The 18,054-nt window shown below is 36.3% G+C and overlaps 1 protein-coding gene across 2 annotated transcripts in view; it reads left to right on the top strand.

Annotated features, from left to right (window-relative positions):
* LOC110466875 overlaps positions 1 to 17,767 on the top strand; it is a 43,161-nt gene extending 25,394 nt beyond the window's left edge. For both annotated transcript variants that reach the window (XM_021523683.1, XM_021523682.1), the window contains exons 2-3: positions 16,149 to 16,205; positions 16,406 to 17,767. In XM_021523683.1, coding sequence (XP_021379358.1) covers positions 16,149 to 16,205; positions 16,406 to 17,553 — 1,205 coding nt within the window. In that variant the 3' untranslated portion in view covers positions 17,554 to 17,767. The remainder of the gene's footprint in view (positions 1 to 16,148; positions 16,206 to 16,405) is intronic.
* The last annotated feature ends 287 nt before the right edge of the window (positions 17,768 to 18,054 follow it).

The raw sequence follows: 18,054 nt of genomic DNA, 5'->3' as shown, positions 1-18,054 counted from the left end.
ATCAAATTCATTTATTCTTCAGATGCAATGAAATAACAGAAATTTGGAAGACAGTTGACTTATTGATAAACAAAGCCTTACAGGAAATATCAAATTCAAATCAAATATACCAAATAACTGAGAAAGTTGAAATGTTAGGAAGCTGTAATTTAAACCAAGAATGTAATGCAATAATCAATTTGTTTGTCTTTACTACAAAGTGGCACATATGGAAAGAAAAAAAAAATAAAAAAAATTTGATGATGAATATGAAGTTGCTTACTTCACACAGCATATTTTGAAGTGTGTAAAACAAGAACTAAGGTTTACAATCAATTCAATTGAAAGCGTTAACATATATCAACAATTGGGGAACAAGCTACAAGCGATTTTTGCAAATTGAAATTGAAATCAATGTAAGGGAAATTGCGTAAAGAAAGAAAATGAATAAGAGAAAAAAAAGACAGAGTGAGGAAGATGAGCGTACAAGATAGAGAGATTCAGAGAATGAATATGCTACATGTACTATGTACAGGGATTAGGCCAGGCCCCATCCTGGTATTCCCTATTGTATTCGAGATAATAAACCATAAGATAGAGAAAAAAAGATGTCTAATAGTCCAACAATTCGAAAGATATATACTTACCTGTAAATGATCTTAATATTACATTCTTTACAGTCAATATGAATTAAGTCAGGTCTGATATGCCGCCACCTTAGATTACTGGCCGGGCCTTATCACAAGTGTGGCCACAATTTACGTTCTTACCGATGTAAATTATGTTAACCTATGCTTGGTAAAACGTATATTAAGGACGTAAAGCCCCATCAGTAAATCAAAGGACTTCTATTTAAACCTTATCGAAGTCCGTACGTAGTATTTAAAACACATCGTCGACGATATCGCAGAAGCAACGATCACTTTGTAACTCTGGGTAAAAATTATCACTAAATAAATAACTCAAAAAACACAGATGCACTACCAGTCTGGCAACGGCTTAGGAAACAACACTGGTATGCATCTGCCAGAATTGCCATTTTCTGGCTTTATACGGTTTGGCTGCACCTATCGACTTCCATACATCGCTCCATGGTGCGCCACTGTGTGACGCCAAATAATAATTACTCACTTGTATAACGTGTCAGAGCACATCGAGGTCAATTAAGCCTGTTCATGGAACCTAGTTATGGTGATCACAGACATCATATGTGGTGTGACATAAGACTGAATGGCGGCAACTTTTTTATATAATTAACGAAAACATGTTTACAGTGATACACAGTGGTATTTGTATTGATCACGATAAGGAAAGCTGTAACAAGGGTATCTATCATGGTGGGTTTGGTGTACATTTACAATTTCATTCAAATGGATTTGTAAAGATGAGGACACTTAAGAATAGAAAAGAAAACTCTGTGCTATGTTTGTATTGTCATTGGTGATATCATCTTGGATGTCTATTCATCGGAACGTCGACTACACGAAATGTCTTTGTCCACGTTAGTTCTTTCACTTGTTATTTTATAACATTATTACAGGGCAGGTTTAGAATTTTAGAAGGTGAGGGTGGGGTATTTTTTCATAATGGCCGCGGATCAAAAGTGAGTTCTGAAGGTCTCGTGGCCAGAGCGACGTGATCTAGTGCCAGCCACTCCTGCATTCTGGTTTATTCCGGTTTGTGGATTTTGTATGTGGTTCCCTGAACAGAGCAGGTTAATATTATGCAAATTTAGATGCTCTGATATGAAATTTCCCATTGAAACGGGTAGGTGGCACAATATTGAAATGTTAAATAAAAAAGAGAATCAAGCAGAAGCTTGTTGATGACATAATGTCCATTGGTGTGTAGAAGTGTGCGTGTGTTGGGGGAGGGGGGGGGGATATGCAATTCTAAAGTATGATTACAAGCCATTTTATTTTTTCCACTCAGTCTCAAAATGAAACATGCCTTATATGGTGAAGAATAACCTTCATATGGAATTTGAGAAAGGTCTGCCCGGTTCCTCTAGAGATAAAAGGATAACAAACCAGAAAATTAAAAATCCAATGTGGCTGCCTGGCAGCCACATTTCCCCACCTTGCAGTGTCCAAATGATGAAATATGCTAAATTGAGCATCATGGGGGACTTACATATGAAATTTGAGAATGATTTAGGGGTTAGTGAACCTGTGCTAAAATTAGCATATACATGATGAAGTGGACAATGTGTAATATATAATGTTTCAAGAAAAATAGTTGCAATTGGTTTGAGACTACAGTTTTCGCCAAAAGCTAGTTTTTATGTAGTCTATTTTTGTATTCAGCACATGTGAAAAAAATCCACCTAAACGACCTATGCTAAAACATGAGTCTTTCTGTTACTGTGTAGGTGATATTAAATTTATTAAAAAAACTGCCATCTGCGGGGTTAAATTTTGGGTTAAAATTATGCTTTTCTCTAAAAACATGTTTTTAAAATGTAGTTTATATATAGTGTGTTGTGCAGGATGAATCCACTATCTGTGTTTATCTGAGACATGCCCTTTAATTTTATGACTAGGCCCTTTCTACTGTACATTGCTACCTTGCATATTTGTAATACATATAGGATCTTACATGAGTTTCCATTTGATATGAGATTTATGACACGAGTCTAAGAACTTTCAATTTAGCGAGGATCTTTCATATGAAATGAAAACAAGATTTGTGGCATTTATTCGTGTAAAACGACAATGTTCATGCAACCTTTAAATGTAAAAAGTCGCCAATTTGACTCCGGTGCGTAAGTCTGTGATGTCATGTCCTTGCCCTAGGCGTGGCGTCACAGTTGAAACAATTGAGACTTACAACCAATCTCGGGGCTGATAGGTTACATACGTTAATGGGTTAATACGCAAAATATATGACATTGGTATATTCACTGGATAAAACAGTATAATTAACCGAGGTTAATATCACCTTTTCAGGTTCATATTACATCATATTATTAACCAGCACAAAAGCCAAACTGTTTTATTATATGCTTCAAACAAATAATTTTAAAACAAAATCAAGATTCTGTAATTTTTACGCGAGCCTATGTGTAACATTTAGACAGGGTTGAATCCAACAGTTCGGCATCGTGGCTTTCAAAGACATCATCAAGGTTCACGCACTGCGTGTTCGAGGTTTTTTTGTGTTAATAGCATCTTTGTCCTCGAGAGGTATTTGGAAATGTTCAACAGTTACGAAGGCGAAGCGAACGCCAAACAGCCATCTTCTGTTGTTTCCTGACAGATCGCGTTCTGGTCTAACTGCCCATGCATTAGGATAGGTTGCGGGGAAGTTCCATATAGGCTTGTTTAAGAAATCAATATTCACCGGATAACCAGTCTGCAGTTTTTTGAGGACCAGTCACGTGTATAGGATCCGGCCAATGTAATTGAGAGAAATGTTCAAGCATATAATAATAGTGTTGTTGTTTTTTATGTCAACCTGTATCTGACATGCGAGAAAAACGCATAAAATACAGCATGGTACATCATGCAGAAAATATATATACACATGGGTTTGTTCACTGGATAACACAGTACATTATGTGGTCAATACATCACATAACGCACTTATATTAACTTAATATTTTTTTCTCAAAATTTAGAAATGACTGATTATAAATAATTGGACACACAGGTGTCTGAATGCACTTTTGAAATTCCCCAAATCGTTACCCTAACAATTTAAGCAATTATAGAAAAAACATCATTTAATATAATACTGGGATTTAAATGAATTTTGCCCATTGGACCCCGCCCAAATGCCCCGAGTTGGGAGTAGGGGGGTTCAAATGCAAAAGTGAGATATTTGTTCAAGGATGCTTTGGTAGCAGAGTACAGTAGAAATGGCTTGATCCTAAAAATAAAGGGCATGTCTCAGATAAACATGGATAGCAGATTCATCCTTCACAACACACCTACATATGTATATATATTTATAAACTACATTTTGAATACATTGTTTTTCAGAAGAATGATCCTTTTTTTCAAAAAGTGATTTCCCCAGATTTGAGACTTGTGAAAACCATGATTACCACATCAAAAACCGCCAAAATGCCAAAAAGCCGTGAATTTTAACCCAAAATTTGACCCACGCATGTAGTATTTTTTTTCTTAAAACTTGTCTGAAATTGAATATCACCTACACGGTAACAGGAATACTCACGTTTTAGCATCGGTCGTTCAACTGGATTTTTCACAACATTTACACATGTGCTGAATACAAAAATAGACTACATGAACAGCTACAGGGGTGTCAGCGTTTCAGTTGACATATTTTGCGTTTTCATTCCGTTTTCATTCCATTTTATTCGCGTTTTCATTTCATTTCGTTCTCAAGATTCAATTCGTTCCGTTTCCGTCGCAGACTGTTTTTTTCGTTTCGTTCTGCTTCGTTCCATGTTAAATCCTCTCTACCCCAATCGTTCCGTTTCGCTCCGTCCCAGTCCGAGTGGAGCTTTCGTTTCGTTCCGTTCTGCACTCGTTCCGTTCCGTTCCATCGGCGAGGCGCTTGTACATTGATGTGAAACAAAATGGCGGTGGTAACTGAGGCAGTCTCAAAAACTTATCGACTCGTGATCAGCTTTTTAAGACAACTCTTACTGTCTCTTCATACTCTTTCGATTTTGTCGCAAAATGCCTGTTAGATGCAGTTTCGTCGAGTTTTCAGGCTTAATGTACTAGAATCTCTCGAACATACTTTATGAGAGAAAAAACAATACGAATGCACATGCTGTCTCATTCGCGATAGGTACTTGTGGTTATAAGTGTGCTGTGACCTGTATCAGTATAATATGTATATTTGCATTCAGAGACATTTAAAACGAATGATGTNGTTCCGTTCTATTCGCGTTTCGTTCCAAACAGTGAAATTATTTTCTTTCTGTTCCGTTTAGGCTTTGTTTCATTCCGTTTTCATTTCGTTCTCGTTGCGTTTTCATTCCATTCCGTTTGTCAACTGAAACGCTGACACCCCTGTAGCTTTTGTTGTGTAGACACCGATGTGTAAATGGCCAAATATGTAGTCTCAAACCAAATTCGATTTTTTTTTAAAATGTGAAGCCTACATAGTCCACTTCATCGTGTATATGCCAATTTTAGTGCTGATTTTGTTTTTAAGTTTTGATACATGTAATACAACAGGGGTTATTCATTGTACAAAAATATCACCCATGGCCACCGTACGCTACTGTACACTTCTACGTTTAGGCAATATTTGATTAGACTGCCTCTACTTGAACGGAAGAAAGATTTTAAAGATGTATATATATATCACCTTTTTGTGACCCAACCCACTGCCAAAAGAGGACAGTTGGGTCCCCTTACCTTAGGATGCTCCAAATCAGAAGGTTTTCTCTATTTCCCTTATTGGGCCCCTCTCTCTGCCCCTATAATGGAAGGCGACTAATGTGGGTGTTTGAAACACCTCACTTTTGGCTTTAATGTTGAAAGTTCACCCAGGTGAAGAGGCAGTGGGTTATATCCTTAAAATGGTAGTTGCTATTCCCTGTTTAACGGTCAGCGTTTAGGGTAATGGCAACAACTGGTTTACATGTTGTCAGTATAATATGACAGGGCAGAATGCTGTGCTGGATGCCTTCGGCATGGCATTTCAGTGAGATAGCTACTAGGAGGCTACTACACCAACATACCATGCCTCCTGCACACATGCACCACGCACGAATACACAACACAGTTGGAGGTACGTCCTTAAATGATCTTAACTGTTCATAGGACGTTAAACCCTATTTAACCAACCAACCAAACTATAGGGGGAATCATACTCTCCTTTTATACAAAATTAATTATTCTTTGTCCAGGATGATCTCACTAAATGTGGTTAACTTTCTTCATTCTAACGGGAAAAGAAGGATCTAAAAGATTTAACTTCTTCCCCTCCACTGTTCCTGGGGGGACCACAACCCCTGTTTAAAAACACTTAGTCCCTTTTGTTCAAGGATGCCCAAGACCAAAATTAGTCAAAATCCATCAAGCTGTTCATGAATATTAGCTACTGTTTAAAATATTTGCTACTATTTAAAAGAAAAGTTGACGGACGGACGAATGGTGAAACGGACGGACGACAGACGGACCGTATCGGACGACGGACACCGCATCAAGTTCACCGGTCCTTCTTTATTCCTTGTGTTTCACAATACGTCAGTAGAATACTATATAACATACAGTATTAACAGTACAATTCAATGTTACACAGTATAATAGTACAATACACGATGTGATATACATACATTATGAAAAATAGGCTTATACAATGACATGTATACGTATTTGTTCAGCATTTGATCGAGAGGTTATTATGGTGACGCGCTCTTGATGACGATGTTGTGGTTGGTGATCGTCTACAGTGACTGCAGAGACTGATCAAGGAGTAACAGTCTCCGCCGCAGTATGTGCATCGGTAGACTGTTTCTTTCTTAGACCTTTCTCTTGTGCCAGTCTCTGAATTCGCTCTTCTCCGCTCCTATACATGTACTTTAATCTTACTTCATACAGCTATTCTAAGAATATTGCAATAACACACATTTACGCAATACAGCATACATTATAACATAACCCAGCACAAATTAGTGACAAACCTCTTAAAGGTACAGCTGAATATAATGATGTACATGTGTGGTACCATGTCTACCATTGTCCCCAAATGTTATTTGGACGAATCCTCCAACACTACTAGGCCGATTTCATCGAAAGTTTTCGGTAATGGATTATGACTGAAACCTGGGTGTTCTTCTGAATACAACACAGAGATGGGATGATTAGCTCTATTTCTAAGCTGATATTCTTTTCGACTTGACTACAGGAGAAAACGCAACAGAGTTACTTTGAACTCTGAACTCGTGATTCAAGCGTAGCGCTGGCAGTGTATAGGTCTCGAGCTCGACTCCATCAATTTTGTTCATTTTTATAGGTTTTTGTTTTACAACAACGATATTCGTTGGAAAAGCATTGCAAGGTGAAATTTGTATGGAACACTTTTGTAGAAAAGGGGCATTTTGTTATGTTAGTAAACATGTAAACATTTATATTTACCTTCACTTGATGCAAAAATAACTGACTGGAAAATCATGTCTATGGTAATTGTGCATTACCCAAACATTTATTTTGTCTGAAATTTGGATCGTGACAGGCTCAATACGAATTTTGGAAAAGAGAAATTTGCTTCAGATAGAAAATTAGGTTACCCCCCCCCCNNNNCCACCACCCCACACCCCACCCCACCCCACCATCACAACCAATCCGCCCCTTCCCAGCCTTTTTCATTTAGTCTTGGAGCAATTAATTTAAATTGGTTATTAAGTTTTCAAAATATTATAATATGAGAAATAATGATATAAAAATAAGGACTCGTCTTTAACGGCATTCGTTTTGTTAGCATGACCTGATTTTTTTCGTCTTGATATTTCCTACAGAAGTTAAAGCTACAGAGTAACTTTGAACTTTGAACTCATGTTTCAAGCGTATTGCTGGCAGTGTATATGCTATCAATTACACAAATACTAGATGTTGTGCATCCAGGTTTCGTATTTTTCATTCTGACTATATTTAACAGAGCAATGGCACATTGTTAAAAACTCCTTACCCCGATACAACTTTTCCTTCACTACAAAGCCAATGTCAGCGGCTCTTAACATATATGATAACTACCCCTTCGCATGATGTAGTTGTGTACTTCCTATTTATTATTTAATTTGTTTCATTTAGGGATACGTTTTGGGGGAAATCATACATGTTTTCTCTCCATATTTTTAATTTTGTGATATGGCGGCTTGAGGGGGATATTTAGGTTTGTCCTCGTTATTATATATAATTTATATATTTATTTATATTATAGAACTGACAGCAGAGGAATAAGTAAATTCCTATAGTCATAATAAAATCTGCATCTGTGTATATGCGTATGGGATGGTGGAATGTCAAATACAAAAAGTAGGTTATTGTGACATGTTGTTTTACTTTTGACCTCAGCTTTTGAAAACGTTTGTGTGGGGCATATCTTATGCTTGTTCATCTGGACTAACAACATTTGGTTTGCAAGTATGTTTTACAATGGGGAGTTCAGGAAGTATGTCACTGTGACCTATATACTAAAATAAGTGTAGAGCTCAGTAAATGAAGAATGAAGAAATAAATGTTGATGGGAGACTATGGATTGCTTTGCAACACTTTGCCATAGTTAGCCTTTTGCTTACAGTTCTGGATTATATGGGAGTGGATGTATTTGTTAGTCTTTGGTCTTTGGCTTACAATTCTAGTTTATTTATTTTCCCATTGTTGTGGAATAGCAAACCAAGATAATTAATTTTGAGTTACGATCTGGAGTTGAATATTATAATAACACAAAATCACATAAGTTCTGATACCACCGCAATTCCTAAATGCTACTATTTTCGTCTTTCCTATATTCAACCTAAGTTTATACTCCGTGATATATTTTTAAAACCATCCAACATTTGTTGTTATGTATCTGGAGAATCTGCAAAAAAAATCAATGCCGTGTGCATACACTAGAAGGAAGAATTTATCAAGTTGATCTGATCGGCGGACGACCCTGGTTTAAAACACATGATGTTGCACAATCATTAACATGCTGGAATGCAACATTGGCGATCAAACTTCTCCCTGATACCCAGAATAAGATCAATCCTGTGAGCAACCAGGTGAGCTCAAATTGCAATGCATACCTCAATATTCCAGGTAATATACTGCATTGCCACGAAGATTAAACAAATTCACGATTCAAGTGCAAAATTCGACAGTTGAATAAACAAAACTATAAACCGGAACGGATATGGGTTCTCAACTTTTTGAAAGGTTCTATATACATGGGGTGGTACGTGTTCCTCCAACCGAATTGGGGAATATTTGTTTCGTTGAAATATTGCTTTAGATGTCGGATGAAATCGGGATACGAAAATGAAAATGGCCCTTCCCCACTTCATGATTTATTTTTTCATTTCACTTCAAATCAGTAACATGCAAGTCTATGTGTGTGGAATTAGCAAGTATTTTCTCTCAAATATGTATTGAAATATATGAAAAAGTGAACCGTTCTGAGGCATTATTTGCCTACTCCGTTCAACAACAGTTAAAATGTAAAAAAAAAATATACAATATCTATATAAATAATTAAACTGATTCGTCACTCAGGTGTGGCTTGAAGTAGTTACTCAAAACCCAGACACAAACAAATATTGCTTCATATTCTATGCATATATTTTACAGAAAAGAAACAAGTTCCTAAATCTCCACTCATCACTAGCTTCAAATTATACGTAAAATTCAAACTCGAAATAGAAACGGATTTTGCCGGGCTCGCTCTTCTTGGTAATAGTCAATTCAACTAGGTATCACATCATTGGCTTTGCGTTTGTTTTAAAATACTATTGTCATAAACAGGAACTGGCTATAGTATAAAGTGGTAAGAACTACAGGTAATTAACATACAGTCGAACCTCGTTATCTCGAAGTCGACGGGATCGCTGGAAAACTTCGAGTTATCCGAGTATTCGAGTTAAGCTAGTTCATATGTTTGGCATAAAGTGTTTGGTCAAATATGAGGCTATCAATACGTTGACTGTTGGAAAAATCAACAACTTATATAAACAGTCGGTAAATGACAAAAAGATAACGATATAAAATAAAAATAACAATTTATTCATAATCATATTAATTAATTGATACAAATCAATGTTACAATAACCACACATACAAACAGGAAGAACGTCTACTGTAAAACTTACATGCTGTCTCCGACCTCGCTATGCTGATAGCGGAAATGAAAGTGCGCAGGTCTTTACACAAATCACGGTATTGGAGCGTACACGTAAATGATGTTTTTAATGAGTACACGCGAAAACAATACACAATCTTTCTCTTCACGCCGGTTTTCACCCTTTCAACTGATCCAAGTATCCCCCCGGTGGAGCCGGGTCCTTCGTTGGATTGCTCAGTTGATTTCGACATTCCGAAATGGGTATGAGTTAATCAGGAAACATATCAACATTTATAGACCCCAATGACACTTGACATCTCCTCAACACGACGTACTCAATAATAATTATCGTATTGTTCCTATAATCCCTCAATTAATTATCAGTGTCACTGCCATACAAGCTCCTGTAAAAACATAAATCGACGAACCAGTCCTAGGTTGTGATTTTTACTGTGGAGCTTATTTACGCATGACCGCACACAGTGACCCATTTACCGGTTAGAATGTGTCGGCAGCTTTGGTGTAAATAATATGCCATATTGTTTACGGGCTCGCAGTGAGTACTAATTGTTGTTAATCTACCTTGATGAAGTCTGTTTCTTTATTTGAACAAAGTGTTTTTACAGTCAAACACATTTTAATACAATAAGTTTAATCGAAGAAATTATGACCGAGCGTAAGCTGCTCTATGAGAACGATGTTTACCGTAGCACTGCGTCTAATATGTATCAAATAATTAAAGAATATATGATCGACTTGTGAATCTTAAGAAACTTCGAGGTAAGCGATATTTTTATGTAGGATTTAAGTTGTTGGGACCGATATTTCACTTCGAGATATCCGAGTTATTCGAGTTTTCAGAGTTCGAACTATCAGAGTTTTTATTACTAAGATTAAGAAGAGTTTTGACCGGGACCGATGAAACACTTCGAGTTAAACGGGGTCTTCGAGTTAAACGAGTTCGAGATAACGAGGTTCGACTGTACCTTTTAGTTTACAGGTAAGATATTTAGGTGTGTAAACTGTGTATAATATCTATCAGCTAAACGTTACTAAGGCTTGAATGTTTAACTTCTTTTTCGGAGAATTGATGTCTTTATTTGTCGATTGATGATTTTACTCATACAACATATATTGGTTGATGTTCTTACTTTCACTGTTTTGCAGATAATATCTAAATATTTAAAGGGGGCGTGTCAGAATGTCAAATAACACGTGACATTCAAAATATGCATATTCACTTGGCTGATATAGATGGAGCGTCACCTGGCCTGTCTATCATCTGAGCACCGAGAGAGACGGGGTCTCGGTCACTACACGTATCATTGTATCAAACAATCGTGGCCAAAATCTTTTAACAATCAAGAACCTGTTCACATAAAAATGTTGTCTTTGATTTAGCAATTTTACTTCTAAGGGGAACAATTGCAAACTTGTCAAAACGTGCCAGGTATCAGTTGATTTTCACACACAAGTTATGGTGTTCTGCGTCATTACGTGTACCCTCATTTAATCTGATTGGCATTTAACCGAACCAATGTACACAGGATATCCTGTAAGATAGAAAGTTTTTGGATTCTCAACTATTAAGTAGGTCGTCTGCAATAATGGATGACCTTTTAGAAGTGTTGTACATCTTATCAAAGAATCAATCAGCCTTCACTGTTTTATTGCGGCCGGAAGAAACGTAATTATCTTAATCTCATGAGCATAGCTCTACTTGAGGGCTACAATTTGGACACAGTAGGACCAATCGCTCGAAGCCAAAATAATGCAAGCATTACTAAAAACATCATAGACAAGCTCACATTGTTGGAGCAAGTCAACAATGTAGTCGTTGATCTTGGTTTTAGAGATGTCCTGCCAATGTAAGAGGCATCTGGTATTAATAGCAGTATGCCCTTATATCTTAAGCCTGGTCAGAGCCAACACTCTGATCTACAGCCTAACATTGACAGGACAGTTACTTAACCCCGATGGGTTGAAGAATCTTTTCATTGCCGTCATAAGCATTGGACATTTTGTAGAACTCAAGTAATATAAAATTGCTTCATTGATATAATTGAGGAAGTGATAAAGATTGTGACTATATGTCTCAATAGATACGGAGACCAATTTATCACAGATCACCGTAAACTGACAGAAAAGACAGCGAACTTGCACAACAAAGGATATTTTGACTTACAAAACCAAACTGTTTTGGCTAAGAGGGTGAATTCGTGTAAATTGATGCATCTTAAGTCACTTTTCTTATTTCAGTCTTTTTCAAACCCTGTAACATGCGGCACCTACCAATTATCATTAGCTCCAAGCTATAGCAGTGAACATCTTAGTGATGATTGAGTATTATGAATTATATGTGTATCAGCTTTCCAAGACCTCGTCCGTTGTCAGATTCGTTCCAGACACAAGGGCCAGGCTAAACATAATGTTTGAACTCAGAACAGCATGACACCAACTGATAATAATCCAATAAAAGATTATTACTACCAATGCCCAACTATGGAAATGTTTTTACATCAAATATACTTTATTATCTTGGCTATCATAGCAATCTTCACAATCCAGGACAGTTGCACCGAGGGGCTAAGAAGTTCTGACAAAGCTAGAAATAAGTCGTTTTCTTTTGAATCTAGAACCACCAGTTTAAAAACAAACTCAAAGTCTCGCATCATTTTTCTTTTCCTTCTTTTTTCCAATTCTGCCATTCGAACACATTTCATACTCTTGCATCTTACAAAACAATAGTTGTACATGTCATCAGCTTTTAATAGGGCGACTAACTTTGAAATATATATAAAATTAAAGTAATAAACAAACAAACACATACTCTTTTAATTCCATTGCCATTGCAAGAAAGTTGTCTGGGAATCTTACATTGTATAACTGATTAGGCAGTTGAATGAATGTTGTGTTGGCCATCTCGAAAAGGAATAAACCAACGATTCTTTTCCAAACATCTTCTCTGTTGATTAAATATTCATTCCATCAAAACTGGAACAAACATTTTTCTTTTCAGTCAGTTTTCAGTCGTAATGATTAGACTAAACACATATCCAACATTTCTGACGTATAGACCATATCTTCCATCACATATTTGGTATGATATTTTTGTCATTGGTTTTTAATGACCTTGTCATGCTATAATCAAAATATTTTTGTTATATAAAAGTTATAAGATTTTATTCTAAGATGAACAGATTATTTTGTCTAGAAAATATCTTTGCTTGTGATGACTTCTGGCTGTTAATTTGTCTGTAAATATCTGGTAACTTCCATAGCAAGGGATTTTACATGTATACGGTAGCATATCATCTCTAGTTTTGGTTGCATCATAAAGGATCCTTCATTGTGTTGTTAGTGTACCACGGTACACAAAGAAAGGAACTATCAATGCTTTGTGTACCATGTGAAGTACATAAAGAAATAAGAAACGAATTTGTACAAATCTCAAATACTTTCACATGTGTCTGTACACACAGCGCCGACAACAGCCGACAGAATGAAATGACAACTCGTCGCTTTCACTTCATTCTTTACCGTGGAAAAGTAACACAAAGATATGAAACCTTGTCGCTTTTACCTCATTCTGTACCGCTTTATGGTACACAAATATATGAAAACTCTTAAAAATGGTACAGAAAGGATGGTACAGAAAGATATGAAAGCTCTTGAATGCCGTTGTCAGACAGCGTGACCTGAAATGACCCTCAGAAATAAAATACCAGGTCACAATGTCGAAACAACAATCGGAGTGCATTAATAACTTTTGAGGAAAGTCAGAGTTTGCTACACTTCTGCATATGCTGGTGCCTTAATAGGTTTTCTTAATAGAGAGTAAAACGACGCTCGTTTATTTTCGGTATTTCTTCTGTATTATATGCAAGCTATATACATAGCTGATTTTATGTCGCGACACATAAACCCTCCATTAGACTGTTTGACAAGTATTGTTAAAAGGTTGCTACGAACATTTAGGCTGCCGCCCCCTTCTTGGTGCCTCCATTGTTTTGAGATTTTTGATTGGCTAACATCCCACGCTACAATCTGATTGGCTGTAGGCCTCTTTCTCAATCTTTAAGAAAATTTTCAACGGCGCCATTTTGTGGCAGCATCTATTTAGAAATTTATACCAAATTTTCCTTATTGAAAAACCCACCCTTACATGCCACCCCTTTTTAATAATGTTTGTTTTGTGATTTATATATATATATGTGTGTTGGTGTGTGCGTAATTCTGTCGAATCCCCACCTAAGGATGTAAATTGACAGTCAACATCATTTTCATAGTTTGTGTCATGATGTCATTATAATAAATTGTCATCTTATGATGGCCTTATTCAATTCTATATCTGCCTTGAGTTTTATGTGGAGTAGGCATACATCTTGTTATTGATTGTATGCTCATAACATAACCGTTTATTGTGCTAACGAAGCATTTATACTTCGTTTCTGGTCCACGTTACTTTATTGTGTGACCGACAACAGCCACTGATAGCAATTGACCGAAACTGACACTGAGCTATTGATTTTTCGATTAAAACATAATGGGTTGACGCTGTGGAATTTTGAAGTCTGTTTAAACTCTTTTTTGAGGGCGCATACAGGCTGCGTCTTGATTATTCAAAATAAGAGAGAGACATTTTTTTGATATACAATTGTCGTTAAATTTTGTTACGTTAACCGGTACGTGTCCTTGTGTTGTTTTGCTTTTTATTTAACCTTATCGCGCCTCCTTCCACTCTCTTTGGGACCATGTTTAAGTTCAAGTTCAAGTTTAAGTGATATGTTTAAATTTGTGACAAATATAAACAATGTTCAGAAAAAAACCGTCATACCATCACTCGGCTGCTTGAAACGCAATCAATAAATCTTGTCAACGCTATCCATAAATTTAGTTTTGCATGGAGTACGTAAGCCAGTTAGGCCCAACTGTTTGGTTAAAAAAATCGCAATAAAACATATAACAAACTACCTAAAGTCGATTTAAATTTTACTATTTGGTACTATTGTTAACCGCTGGCTTATAATAATAAAATAGCCATACATAACGACTATATCAATCATTTACCGTACAATTCCCAAAACGTAACGGTCGCTTTCATATATAACTGTGATAACATTTTGAATGCTGATATTTCTAAAAGCTGGTTAGGTCAATATGCCGCTTTCGGCTGTACAATGGGACAATAAAATTCTAATGCAAAAGTGTAACGTGGTTCAGAAATGTTTAAATGGTTCAAATGTGGGAAAGGTTATTGTCTAAAAAAAAAAGGAGACACATGTTTTGTTCGCAAGAACAAAACTCTCGTTGCAGAAAGCTTATTACCCCTGCCCCATACGATTAGTCAAAATAGAAATTAACTGCTATATGTACAACTACATGAAGAGAATACAGTAGGAGCAAATTTTCATAAACTGTTGGGGATATTTTTAGCATTATTGCAGTAGTTCGTCCTTCAAACTGCTTCGGGGATGATGAGTGTAACATGGAATGTCTTTGGTCATAAATGCCATGACGGAAACGTTTCATTGGAGCGTTTTCATTTAAGTTTATTTGACGCTGTAATATATATGAATTGCACTTGATAATAGCTTTGCAAAAAGCTTAGCTAAAGAAGAATATTTTCAAAGAAATAATTATTGAAAATAAACCGATAAACAATTATTTAACAAGGGGAATTAAAAACAAAAACACAGCTCGAATGAATAAACTTTTTTTTTGAACAAAGAAACGCCAAAGTTTGGTCGAAAAACCCCGAAATACGAATGCGTCTAACGCCAGAAATTGATCTAAACAAACTTATTCAAACACTGGTTAGTTTTTTGTGAACAAGCGATGGCCATTCACGTAAATCCATCCTGGTCATTTATGCAAATCCGCGCTCGTTAATTTTAAAAGCAAAACTTTGTTAGAAACCATGTTTTAGAGCAGAAAACAACTAAATATATAATTAAATAAAACCCCGATAGACAATAGTTTTATAAGAAGACGAAAAATATGAATATACATGCATGTATCTTAAAATGTTTCAGCCGAGAAATTACATCTGGCAAGGGAACATTCAACTGTGTAATGTTACTTTCAAGCATTTGGAAAAAAACATATTATGGGCGTTGATTAAAAAAATGATGTATATATGAATGTTTACAGAAGTACATTGTAAACTTGTATGTTTTAACAATTTTGCCTTTGGGCATTTCTTTTGATTAAGTTAACTTCTTTTTATCGGATTGGAAATCATATTATCCATGCATTAATTGAATTGGATGCTATAGAATCACGGTTAATAGAGTGTATTACGCAGGGAAATGTTATCTTTGAACATTTTCCGTCGAGTTGCGTAAGAAATAACCTAAGATAATTACGTAAAGCTGAAATTTTATTCAACTTTTATTAATGCTTGGTATTTTTCATTTCAGAAGTGGAACCACTTGAACAACAATGTGGGCATGAACTAATCGCCACTGCAGACTCAGGTAAAATATTATTAATCAGACAAATATTAGAAACATGATGGGGTAAAAACCGATTACATATTCAGCATCGTTCAATCAATGGAAATATTTTCATCCTGTTACATATAAAAGAAATCAGCTCATTAAGTAAAACTAACATTTCAGTTTACTTCACAAATTTATAGACGTCTACATATATTTTGCTACATGTTCTATTTCAGAAAGGAAACAATTTGAAAAAGAAAGTAGTCAAGAACGAAACTCTAGTGAAGTATCCATAATGAGGTGGAGGGCTAAAAATGTCCACAAAATGTGTGAACAGATTATCTGGAACGCCTCCTACGTTCATGCAAGGACTCCCGTCTTCTTTTACTCAAAGCAGAATGGTCTACTTGCCTGTAAATCACCTAAGACAGGAAGTACGTTCATAGGTTCATTCATCAGGGCGCTCAATCAGCCCAGTAAAAACAATGTCTCCGACATGTTTCTGTTAGGAAGAAACAAAATCCATAATGGTTTGAACGAAGTATCGGGCAAACTGGCGGCTGAACGAATCAAACAGTCGACATTGACAGTGATGATAACACGTGACCCATATTCGCGGCTGTTTTCTACTTTTGTAGATAAATATTTCCTCCTAGGACGGCTCGGCAGGGAATTAGCTTCTCACCTCAAACGAGGGTTTAGAGAAGACAGCAACAAGTATTGTGGATACGATATAACGTTCCAGGAATTTCTGGATTATGTTGTGTTTCTAGCTCAAAGTATGAAGGAGTTAAACGAACATATGGTCCCCGTATCTCAACTCTGTGACGTCTGTAATGTGAAATATGACCTTATTTGTCGACAGGAGTCTCTGTCGGAAGGTATATCTGAAGTATTAAGACTTACTAAGAATATAACCAGCAGCAGACTGAATGCTATCCGTCAGTCCACCAATACTACTTCACCATACGTATCAATGCACTCTCTGATCCCCTCGCACATATTTGATTACAACAACCATCGTCAAGATTGTCCTAATCAATTGTCTTTTATGAGAAAAATGTGGAAAGCGTTTCAAATTCAAGGACTAGTTAATTCTGTTATAAAATTTCCAGAGGAGATATTTTCACGATTTTTGTTCATCGAGAAGGAAGCTCATGCTATAATTTCTGCCATTTTACAAGTTATACAGTCGAATCCATTGTCGAAAAAACAACGACAGCAGCAGAGATTGACAGCTCTGAATAATGCATACCGTAATATAAGGTGGGAGACTATTTTCAATTTACAAAAAGTGTTTAAATTGGACTTTCTGCTGTTCGGCTACTCAAACTATCCACCTATTATGAATAATATCACCCAAACAACAAATGGATATGTTTGACATTTTTAAATCCATATAATTACATTTTATATAGTACGCTGATATAATGATTTTTTGTTTTGTTCTGTTTTTGTCTCGCCGCCACGAAGTAGCGGAGGCGAGACTAAGGTTTTGCTTTTCCGGCTACGGCGGCGTCAACAATATTATTTTGCGTTTAAGTTAGTTTCACTAACAGTATAAGTTCTAGACCAACCAAACTTGGACCATAGATGCATCTTAGGTAGTACATCTCAACCCATATATCAAATGCTGGATGCGACCTACCTTTTATGGTCCATTGACTTTGTCAGCATCTCTATCAACACTAAGTTTTTGCGTTTATGTTAGTTTCTCTGAAACTATAAGTGATAGACCTACCAAACTAGGACCATAGATGCATCTTAGGTAGTAAATCTACATATACTAAAGACTGGATGGGGCCTACCTCTCATGGTCCATTGACTTTGACAGCATCTCCATCAATATCAAGATTTTACTCTTAAGTGAGTTTCTCTGATAGGT

Source organism: Mizuhopecten yessoensis, unplaced genomic scaffold (assembly GCF_002113885.1).
Source record: "Mizuhopecten yessoensis strain PY_sf001 unplaced genomic scaffold, ASM211388v2 scaffold11145, whole genome shotgun sequence".
NCBI classification, from domain to species: domain Eukaryota; kingdom Metazoa; phylum Mollusca; class Bivalvia; order Pectinida; family Pectinidae; genus Mizuhopecten; species Mizuhopecten yessoensis.
Note: the sequence above shows the minus strand (reverse complement) of the source record. Positions and strands in the feature narration are given on the sequence as shown.